The sequence below is a fragment of the Balaenoptera ricei genome, chromosome 3, assembly GCF_028023285.1.
Source record: "Balaenoptera ricei isolate mBalRic1 chromosome 3, mBalRic1.hap2, whole genome shotgun sequence".
Lineage (NCBI taxonomy): Eukaryota > Metazoa > Chordata > Mammalia > Artiodactyla > Balaenopteridae > Balaenoptera > Balaenoptera ricei.
This window is the reverse complement of record NC_082641.1, coordinates 167116961-167128776: the sequence shown is the minus strand read 5'-3', so window position 1 is coordinate 167128776 and position 11816 is coordinate 167116961. Positions and strand designations below refer to the sequence as shown.

General features: G+C 45.2%; 1 protein-coding gene across 1 annotated transcript; it reads right to left on the bottom strand.

The window, feature by feature from the left end:
• Positions 1-3743: 3743 nt before the first annotated feature.
• LYPD8 (LY6/PLAUR domain containing 8) lies at positions 3744-11081 on the bottom strand. Its single transcript, XM_059917976.1, has 5 exons — positions 11027-11081; positions 10509-10628; positions 8510-8671; positions 7058-7195; positions 3744-3979 (listed from the first exon to the last, which is right to left on the bottom strand). The coding sequence occupies exons 1-5, from the start codon at positions 11079-11081 to the stop codon at positions 3744-3746; spliced, it is 711 nt and encodes a 236-aa protein (XP_059773959.1).
• Positions 11082-11816: the final 735 nt, after the last annotated feature.

Sequence of the window (11816 nt, the reverse complement as noted above, 5' to 3'; positions counted from 1 at the left end):
AGGTAGATGGCAAGTGCCAATTTGTAGGTGACACCCCTTATCTCTTTGGAACAGTCCCTCAGAGAGATCTGAGAGGCTGTATCCCAGGCTTAAGTCCTCAGTAAGTCTGCCCAATAAAACATAATTCTCAGCTTTTAGGTTGTGCATTATCTTTCAGTCGACAGGTGCTATATCCAGTCCACAAAAAAGAGAACCCCACACCCTCCTTCTGTCATCCTGGCCCAGGAAGTGAGTGGGGTGGGGGGAGGAGGGCAGGGTGGAAGGGCTTGGAACCTGGTGGAAACAGTCCCCTGACCTCCCCCTTCCATGGTGGGGGAGTTGTTGCTGGGAAGAGCTGACCTCCCCAGGGCCTATGTTGCCCATAGCCTTGTGTCCAGTTGGTGCCAAATAGCAGCTCAGCTCAATGGAATATGAGCAGAAGAGCTGCCTGTCACTTCCAGGTTGGGACAGCGGAGATGCAGGTGGGAGCCTGGGGCTGGAGTAGAGTGGACTCCAAGGAGAGTGGGGAACCTTGCGGGTCTGAGGGGAGAGGGCTTCTATATCTTGACTGGAGGAGTGGTTACATGGGCACATTTGTCAAAACTCATTAGTTGGTACACGTACCTTTTATTGTATGTAAATCATACAATATATGAATGAAGCTAATTCTAAAGAAAATAAAATAACCTGGGCAAAAGAGCTTTACCCACTGTAAAGAGCTGTGAAAATCAGTGATTCATGATTTGTCCCACTGTACAATGTGAGTATAGAATTCTGTGGACCTCCTCAGACACAGAGCTTATGCTGGAGCCCAGGCTGGGACTAAGGAAGAATTGGCAGCAAAGGGCTTTATCTGGGTGGGAAGTCCTAGACCCTGCCCAGAAGACAGGAATCCAGAGTTAAGTGTGGACAGCCAAGGAAAGGAATGTAGACATTGAGCAGGAGTGGTGCTTTGCCCTGGCCCCTACTCTGGGTGAGGAGGCAGGAGCCAACAGTGCAAATAGAAGTGCATAGAATGGTGTGAATTACTCTCAGTTACAGCAGCAGGACAGAGCATTTGCCCTGGGTATGTCCTTACTACTTCTCCATTTAAACTCCCTCCCTGTACTGTCTTTCTGCTGTCTTTCTACCTGCACCCTACAGTCTGAGAACCTCCCCGAATGGAAAACCAATCCTACTCCTACTTCTGTGCTTACCTCTGCCGTGGCCCTCTTCAGCCCTCGGTCTAAAGCCCAAGTCTTTCCAATGTGTGGAACCTCCTGGGATCTAGCCCTGCTCACCTTCCAGCTGCCTTCCCAGTCCTCAGCCCTGATTTCCATTCCTGTGTGACTCTTTGCAGTTCCCCCAAAATACCACTTCTTCTCATCGAGCCTGAGCAGGGGAACTTCCAGGAGGTTCTAAGAGCAGGTCAGCTCTGGTGGTGCCCTTGGCTGCCTGGAGTCAGCAGCCATGTGAAGATGTAAGCAAGCTGTGCTGTGGCCTATGCGGTCATGGTGGCAGCAGCCATGGACATCTGGGGAGGGGATGAAAAGGGAGAGGGAATCCTGAGACACGGAAGCAGCTATAACCTCAGTGAGGTCAGCATGGTCTGAGAGAAGTGGGCCAGGGCTGCACCTTCCACATCACTCTTTCTGGTAATCCACCCTCTCCTTAGAGGATGGGGAGAGCTGCTTTCAAACTGGAGTCATCTGCATTGACTAGTATTTACTCCTTGACAAGGGGAACTATGTTGGCAGCTCTTACAACCACAGGCATCAAGCATTATCACTATCTCTCTAGTAGTGGTGGGAAACTGAGGCACAGAGAGATGACATCTGTTGCCCAAGGTTCCAGGGCTGGAATTTGAAGCTATGCCTCTGGCTCTAGAGGCCGTGTCCCTTACCACCAAGCCATACTGGCTCTGATCCTGGCACGTTGATCGTGCAAGGTGCATGTGGATAAACTACTTCCTCCCAGGCCATGGAATTGAGGCCTGGCCCCTGGGGCATGCTGCATGGTCCTCTAGACTCTTTGCGTGTCAGCCAGCTGGATGCAGAACCCTTAACTAAGAGCCCAAGAATCCCAGAGAATGGGAGAACCATGGAATAGAAGGAGTCTGGCCCTTTCCTCACTCTCAGAGGGGAGCTGCCCAGGATAGCTACCCAGTCAGGAACATCTATATAGGTTTAAATAACTGAGAAATCAACTTTCCTTGTATTAAACCCCTAAGTTTTTTTTTTTTTAGTAAGATCTATTTGTTACAGCAGCACAACTTAGCTTATTATTAATTGCAAAGGAGAAAAACAGTAACTTTACAGTGGAGAAACCTGGCAGATATGACCTTAACCAAGCAATCAAGATTAACATCACCAGTTGATACGACATATCAACATCATGTAACTCCTGATAAGATGCACTGGGGCTCTGTACCCATGTTCCATTTCATGCAAGGCTACAAGACACATCATTTCTGTGGAATTCTTGCCAAAAAGACATAGCCTCAATCTTATCATAAGAAAACTTCAGACAAGCTCAAATTTCTGAAAAATAACTGGTCAATAAAATAAAGACTCCAGAACTGTCACAGAGTGTGGGAGACTGAGGAGACATAACAACTAAATGCAAAGAATTGGATCCTGGACCAGAGAAAGGACATTAGTGAAAACTGGCAAAAGTCAAATGAGGTCTATTAGTTAGCAGTATGGTTTCAATGCTAAGTTCCTGGTTTTAGTAATTGCAGTGTGGTTACGTAAGATGTGAATGTAAGAGGAAGGTGGGTGATGGGGTACTAGAACTCTCTGAACTATTTTTGAAACTCTTTGAGAAATCTAAAATTATTTCAAAATAAAAAACTCAAATAAATAAATAAATGAAAATGAAAGTGGTGATGAGCTACCATCAGGTGGCCTTTCTGGTGGCTTTGGTCTTAATCATCATCAGCACGCCTGGACAAGAAAGACCCACACTGCGTTGCACCTTTAAAAGTTTTTATTACAGAAAACCCTATTCTTCCAAGTCCAGCTCAAGGTCCCCCTTATTTACTAAAACTGGGCTTCTGTGCATATTGGATTGAATGGTTTTCTTGCTCCCTGGGTATCTGCTGTGGAGTCGAGGACCCTGCCTTTGATCGTAGTTCTCTGAGAGGAGGGGCTGGGCCTCTGTAGCCATGTTCCATTCTGCACAAGGCTAAGAGACACTTAGTCAGCAGGGCACTGACAGCATTATGCCCCTGCTTGGGAGGTGAGGCAGGGGAATCTGACAGCTTTCAGCAACCCCTGTGCACCCCCTTTGGGTCTCGTGGTGACAGTGTCCTAGACAATGTCACTGTGGGCCTGAGACTACAGCCAGTACAATTGCTGAAGAGCCAAATATCAGTGCTGGGGTCAAAACAGGGCATTATGGCTGGGCCCCCCCCCCCCTGAGTGTGAGGATGGGGACAGTGGCATGTTGATCCCCAGAAGTGCAGGGCTGTAAGCAAAAGATGCCAGCAAGGTGGAAGGGTCTGCTTCTCAGAAGCAAATTAGACAGGGATCAGGGAGGTCCTGAGAGCCCACACACAAAGGTGCAAGGATTTCAAAGGCAAGTAACTGGGAAGTGGTCCTGGACAGTGGCTTGAAGGAAGCCCAGCCCAGAACATATCAGGACAGATTTGGTCATTGAGTGAACCAATGCTTTAATAATAAAGAATAATGTGGCTATCACAGGGCATTACCTGGAAGGCTGTGACTGCTACTGCTACTCACTGAGCAGTTACACAGGGAGGGGAGGGTTTGAGGGTGCAGATCTCAGAGCAGCAACCACAGCAGGAGAAGGCTGGCAAGGGTCAAGGGTGTGAAGAAGACTTTAGAACCAGTGTCACGGGTGGTCTGGGTAGTGGGAGTGGGTGTTGAGGAGGCAACGGAGCTGTCTCCACACTGAAACTTTAGGAAAGTGACTCCTCCAACCGTCCGATTTCCAGTAGCCAGGAACTTACAGGTGGAGTTGCTGACCTTGGAGCAGCCTTTCAGCACGAGCTTCGTCTCTGTGAACGCAAAAGAGACAGTCAGGACTTCACAGCCCCTTCGCCCTTCCTCCCCCGTCTTCTCAGTGACCTGCAAGAGCTGAAACAGGTCTGTTCCTGACACAGGAGCTTGGAAGAAGGAGCCCAGGATCAAGAACACCAAATGGTGATGGCAGAGTGGCTGTGGAGGTGAGGGCCTAGATACCCTCTCCCAACCAGTCCTGGAGGAAACTGAGGCTCCTGGAGGTGGATGCGAACCTGAGCTCACGGGTTAGGGCTAGAACTGGACCTGGGAATGAACTCTTCAGTGTTTTCCTGAGCAGCTGGCAGGTGGTGAAATCCTGGGACAGGCTCAGACCCTCCGTAGTCCTCTGCTCTCAATCCAGGAGGGAGTCAGCACTTCAGACCTGCTCCTGGCCTCTCCTCCTCTAGGCTCTGCGTTCCATCCCCACTCCTCTCTGGACCTGAGTTCTCTCTGCCTGAGTTTTCCCTGAGAAGAGGGAAAAACAGCCAGAGGGGATGCAGAGAGACCCCTGTATCTTAACTCTAAATCTGTGTTGTGATGTGTTTAACCCTGTTTTAAGGTGCAGGTCCTAGGAAAAGACAAGGGAATTTGCAAAGAAGATGTGATTGTGATTGCAGCTACCTTTTACTGAGTACTTACTATGCGCCAGTATTGCTCTGTAGGCTGCAAGTCAAACAGCCCTGGAGGAGAGGCAGCTCACAGGGGAGGAAGGGGCTGGAGGAGGTGACTGGTTACTTGTTAGAGGCAGGGCTGCAATTTGAGTTCAAGGCTGACTCCATACGTGCTCTGAGAAGGAGGGGGAAACCTCCACATCCCAGTAAAGGAAGCAATTCATTGCTGCCTTAGAGCAAATATCAGTGCTGGAGGTTGAATTAGAGCGTGTTAGGAAGATGTGTTGCCTGACACATGGCTACAGTATTTTTTTTTTAACATCTTTATTGGAGTATAATTGCTTTACAATGGTGTGTTAGTTGCTGCTGTATGACAAAGTGAATCAGCTATACATATACATATATCCCCATATCCCCTCCCTCTTGTGTCTCCCTCCCACCCTCCCTATCCCACGCCTCTAGGTGGGCAAAAAGCACCGAGCAGATCTCCCTGTGCCATACAGCTTGGGCAAAAACAAAAACAAAATCCTACATTTATGATGGCTTTGATCTGTCTGGCTTTCAGATTAAGTCAAAGCCTGGGACTTTGCAGACAGCTGGGAATAGGGTGGGCAGAAAGAACGTGTCCTTCGATGTCATTGTTGCCCTCAGACACACCTTTAGAATTAAACATCAGAGCTGTGTAAACATCAAGATCCTTAAATGCCTATTACTATGTGAAATAAGTCACTCTGAAAAGGCTACAAACGATATGATCCCAACTATATGACATTCTGATAAAGGCAAAACTATAGAAAGAGTAAAAAAATCAGAGGTTGCCGGTGGTTAGGGATGAATAGACAGAGCACAGAGGATTTTTAGGTCAGTGAAACTACACTACTGTGTATGATACTGTAACAGTAGGTACATGTCCTTATACATTTGTCGAAACCCGTAGAAGGTACATCACAAACAGTGACCCCTAATGGACTCTGGTTGATAACAATGTGTCAGTGTAAGCTCATGGATGGTAACAAATGTACCTTTTTGGTGAGTGATGTTGATAGTGGGGAAGGCTATATATGTGTAAGGGAAAGGGGTATAGGAAAAATCTTTATATCTTCCTCTCAATTTTCCTGTGAATCTAAAACTGCTCTAAAAAATAAAGTCTATATTTTTAAAAGTAAAAAGAAGTTCAGAAGTGTGATGCTTGGCCCCACTGAGAAATCTGCAATTACAATTAAGCATCGATTTCTGATACTATAATTGCCACTTAACAAAAGTTGAAATCGAATTGTACCTGGATGTTAGCGCTCTTAAACTCGTTAATCTAAGTCATATCGTGGCAGAGACTGACTGGCTCTTCATTTCAGCTTCATGCCTCTTCCTTTCCTGCTGGGCCACCGCTAGGTCTGGGTCCCAGCCAACAGAAGGTGGAAGGGAGTGATGCACTCACTTCTAGGCGTTGCCTGTAAAAACCTTCCTGCTTCCTCCACTCCTTCTCTTCCCCCACCTGGTGGCCAGAGACGTAAAGAATACAGAAGAGAACTGCCAAGACCTGAGTGGGTAGGGGCCAGAGCCTCAAGATGGAAGGAACCCAGGGCCCTGGACTCTGCAATGAACTGCACCACGAGCAAGAAATAAACATATGTTGCATTGAGCCATAGGACTTGGAGGTTGCCCTTTAACAGTAATTAACTTACCCTAATTAATAAATGTATTATTTAAATATTCAGCCATAATATTTGCCTGAATATTTAAGGAATAATATTTATTGGTTTTATATTGTATGATGGTTAATTTGTATCTCATAATGGTTAATATCAAACTACTTTTGTAGAAAAGAACAGTTGGTTGGATATTTTTTTGGAGGGCGATCATCAGTATTGTTCATTTTCAAGTTTACAATGACTTTTTTTTAAGTATGAAATGCTGTACTGGTTGTACACCATCACCACAGGGGAATAGATCATGGCTAAAGTGTTAAATAGAACTTTTTTATTTTGTTGTTGTTGTTGTTGTTCTTTTTTCAATTGGTTGGATATTAAAGCCCCGTTTGACTCTTCCTTCCAGGTGACTCAAGCTGTCATAAGCCAATACCTCTCAGTGACATGCAGAGAAGGGAAGTGTACATATAAAAGGAAATAAAAGTCAGACCCACCCATATCTACAGAATAGCTCACCCTAGTAAAGAAATAAATGTCAGGAGTGACATGATGCCCTTAAAAGAGCCTGGCTTGATTACAAGCCATAAGAGAACAGGGTTCAAGAGACTGACAGCCCAGGAGGAATGAACTCTGGACTGAGGTGGCAGAAATAGCAACCAGCTCAAAGCTACATTAACAGCCTCACTATCTCAAAGGCCTCCTGACCTTATTCCCTCTTCCTGCTAACCTCTTCCAGGCCTTTTCTGTTAATCCAGAATTTATGATCCAAGGCATGACATGTTTTAAACTCAAGTCCCATAAAAAGGAAATGACATACCATTCTTAAATTCTGCGATTAGATTGACACATCTTTCTTCTTTATAACATTTCCGGGTTGCCCCGTTACAGGAAGTTTCATTAGATCCATAACATGCAAGGCACTCTGTGTTGCTGGACACCTCTTCCTGTGGGGGATCTGGGTAGAGTAAGAGTCATTAACTCAGAACAGTGTTATCACAAATATCACAGTACTGCCTTGGGTGGAATGGAAAAGGCAGACAAAGACGCTAGCCAGAGAGACCTCTCAGGGTCTCTCTGCATGCTCAGGAATCTCAGATCCTGCCATAAAAATACCAGTCATCCCATCCCCATGTCCCACCAAAATATTTACAGCACACAACCTCACAGACCTTCCCTCACAGACCATCCAGTCTACAAGAACTGTGGTCAGTGAGGGTGTTGGGATGAGGAGGGAAAGGTAAGATTCTGAGCTAAAACCAATCTATAGCTAATGTCAACAGTAGCCAGCTATTCTGAACATTAGCCAACAGGTGTGTGACTATTACTAAATCTAGCTCTGAACAAATGAACACAGGCCATTATTTAACATTGTGACTTGGATAAAAAAAAAAAATTATATTGAGACTCAGCTCTGCTATTAATGAACCATGCTCTATGACTATGGCCACATTTTCTCCTCTTCAAAAAGAAGGCTTTGATCTAAGCCAACAGTTCTCAAATGGTGGTCCAGGGACTCCTGGGGATCCCTGAGACCCTTTCAGGGAGTCCACTAGGTCAAAATCATTTTCATGATAATACTTAGATGTTCTTTGCTTCTTTTACTCTCTTTCTCTCATGAAAATACAATGGAGTTTTCCAGAGGCTACATGGCATGTGAGATTGCAACAGACTAAGAGAACAAGCAAATCTGAGAACCCAACTGTATTCTATTAAACCAGAAATTAAGGCGCTTTGAGAAAACATGGAGCAATGCTATTCTTCCCACTAAATATTTTTTGTTTTGGAAAATAGTTATTTCTATGTTAAAAAAAATGTTATTAATGGTAACAAGTAATGAGTTTTATTATTTTTTAGTGAACTAATAAATATTTTTTAAATTTCTTAGCCTTATTTTTAATACAGTAAATATTGATAGATATAGTCCACAGAAACAAACATTATTTGGAGTCCTCAATAATTTTTACGACTTAGAGTCTTGAAAGACGTCCTGAGGCCACACAATTTGAAAGCTACTAATGAGCGTCTAGTACCCTCCCACACATCTCAGAGTGCTGTGATTTCTGTCTTTACTGAGAAAGGGGAAAGCATGGTAGTAGCACTGGTTTTCCTCATTTGTTTCTCAAGTAGTTGTTGTATGTTAGCTGTTAATGTTACCCAAATATGCACTGAAGTGCCTAGACTTAAGATGTCCACCCGAGAGTGAGAACCATAAGTAGTGAAGGAAGGGACGGAGCTGGGAGGACAGAGGAAGGATGTGGCCAGCACCCACCTATGGTGTCATTGTTGTCATTGCATGCCTTTCCTTGGCAACACTGGCTTGCAAAATGGAAGCTTTCATTAGCAGATACGTGGACTGTGAAGGTCTTGACCACGCCCTCGCTGCAATTATCTGCAGAGCAGGCCTTATCCTTGTACATTGTGATGTGTTCTCCTACACAAAGGCAAGCACAGACTGTCAGTCCTGGGTACAGAGTGTTCAGGGAGGGCAAAGGTCCTGAAGAGCAACTGCTTTAGGCAAGGGCAGAAGACACACCCTCAGCTCAATGCAGTTTGGGGGACACTGGAGAGGGTTTCCTGCAAAAAGAAACATCCTTCTCAGTGAGGTAGTTCCTTTGTTTAGCAGGAGATTATCAGAGATGCAGCTTAAATTCCAGGTGAAAGGCTGATGGGGAGCTTAGAAGTGGGTGGTTCAGGCTGCCACACCCAGAGCCCACTGAACAGTCTTAGCGTCTCTAAATATAGCCAAGTAGATGTGATGGGTTTATGTGCAACACGATGTTGAACCTGAAGTTAATCAAGCTTCTAGACCAGAGCTATCCAATATGGTAGCCCTAGCTCTATGTGCCCACCTACAAATCAGTCCTCAGTCACACTAACCATATTTCAAGTGACCAATAGCTACATGTGGCTACCATATAGGACAGCATTGACATAGACATTAACATCACTGAAGAAAGTTCTACTGAACACATGAGTGCAGTTTACAGGAAATACCAGGAGTAGGGGAACAAGTGAAATGACATCACAAATAAGCAATCAAACAAAGCCAGAATATAAGACAGCTACAGGATAAATGGCCCCATTTCTCCAACAAATCAATGGGATTGAGCAAAGAAAGTGATGTTAGTTATTATTAAACAAATTAGACACAATAGAGCTAACAGCAAAATGCGATGTGAGGATTTTGTTTGGATCCAAATTCCAATGCATCTACTATAATACATCTTTGAAACACTTGGAACATTTTTAAGGTGGCCTGAGTATTACAAGAAATTTTTAAATTATAGCTAATTTTCTTAGGTGTGATAATTGTATTGTAGTTATATAAAAAGGGGAAAAAAGTTCTTATCAGAGATGAATAGTGAAGTGTTTATAGGGGAAATAACATGCTATCTAGGTTTGCTTTAAAATATTATGGGGAGAGGGTAAATTAGGAGTTTGGGATTAAAATATACACACTATTGTATATAAAATAAATAACCGACAAGAACCTACTCTATAGCACAGGGAACATACTCAATATCTTGTAATAACCTATAATGGAAAAGAATCCATTTTCCTAAAATGGAAAAGAATTCATATATATGTGTGCCTGTGTGTGTCTATGTGTGAATCACTTTGCTGTACACCTGAAACTAACACAATATTGTAAATCAACTATATTTCAATAAAAATTTTACGAATAAAAATAAAATACTATGGGGGAAAAATAGCAAAATGTTAATTGTTGACACAGGATGGTGGTTACATGGCAGTTCATTATAGTCTTCTTCCTGCTTTTGTGTATGTTTGAAATGTCCATAATAAAAAGTTTAAAGTAAGTCAAAATGCTCTGAGAGAGAGGTAACAATCATGCCAGCAGAACATCCTGGAAGGAAGTCTGAGTGAAAATATGTTGGATCTGGAACAGGAAGGAACACTGAGAAGAGGGAAAGGGGGGCAGAAAATGGAACAATGAAAACACCTAGAGCAAATTGCCTGCTTTGTAATTTAGCTAAGAGCTGCCCCTGCTTCTCACGTTCACTAATACAGGTCTAGGATGAAGTCTGAGTCAGGGGCAGCAAATCCAAGGAGCCATAGGGCTTGTCTGCTTGCTTGGCTCTACCACTGTTACTGACTCCTGCATTCTGCTCCTCCTGAGAGGTGCCTTCATGACCCCCTCTCTCCTTGCACAGTGCAGCCTTAGCCTTGCTTCCCTGGCCAACCTCTCCAGCACCTGCCCTGTGCAAGTTCCAGAAATGGGAATGATAAGCATCCCCCAGGCTCACCTAGAGAAAAGTTCGTCAAGAAAGTGGTACAGCTGATACTGGCACTTGCGGGACACTCAGTGGCATTTCTGTCAACACAGGCGTCTGTCAACGAATTACACTGCAAACAACTCAAGGATTCTGGGAAGACAAGATGTTCGGCATCGTCAACATTCAGGAGACATTTATAGAGTGTGCTCTGGCCAAAGCACTGCACTCACCTCAGGGTAAAAGAATAGCCAAGATGGCATCCCTTCCCTCTGGGGGTCCCCCAAACTTTAAGCTGTGAGGTGGAGCCACCCCCATTAAGTTTATCCCCACTGTCCACCATTCCCCAGTGGGAAGACCCAACCTTGACCCACAGCACTTAGTGGTACCACAGGGGGCAGTGTGCACAGAGAGGTCTCATAGCCTCCACTGCCCACACCTTGACATGAGAGGTCACATGAGGGGATCCCAGGGCACCAAGAGCGAGAAGACCATGGTGAGGTGGAAAAAGGGGTCTTCATTCCAAAAGGGGGCCATGTGGTTTCCCTCACCTACAGCTGCAACCGTGAGCATGACGATGATACCAGCAAAGAGGAAGCCCTTCATGGTGCTGGACCTATGTCTCTTGAGGACGAGGACTGTGGCCGCAGAGCCTTAAGCCGGAAGAGACACAAAGAAGGCAGTCTGGGGAATCAGAAGGCCTCTGGGGAGTGATATTCCCTAGGGTTGCAATCAAACTTCAACAGACCCAGCCCATCCTTGTGACAGAAGGAATCAGCATCCTCAGCTGGGAGCACCGAGCCAAGATGCAGATTCCACCCTGCCCTTATACCCACAATAGCCTGGGTTTTCCCAATCCTAGATGCCTGCAAAGGCATCCACACACAGGTACAAAACACAGCCCAGAGCATTTCCTACAGAGCCACTATGGGTACAGAATGGGCAGAAAGATGACCGCCAACCCCGCTGAGGATGGGGGTCCAAGAAGAAAGCTGGGCTCTCATGTCCCAGAGCATAATGTCCATCCTGTAGGTGGTATCTTGCCACATTCACGTAATGCACTTAGGAGCTCTGCCTCTGCCATCGCCACTCCAACAAGCAGGCACTTATTGAGCACTTACTCTTGTTCCAAGCACTTATGTGCATTGACTCATGTAATTTCTCCACCCAGCAGGCAGGTACTATTATCAGCATCACCCTCATTTCAAAGGGGAAATCAAGCCCCAGAGAGGTTAAGTAAAGCACTCAAAGTCAAGGTTGCACTCCTGGGAGGGGTTAGAGCTGGATTTGGCCCAGGCCTCTAACCACACTGCCTCCAACACACATGACTCCCAAAGCCCT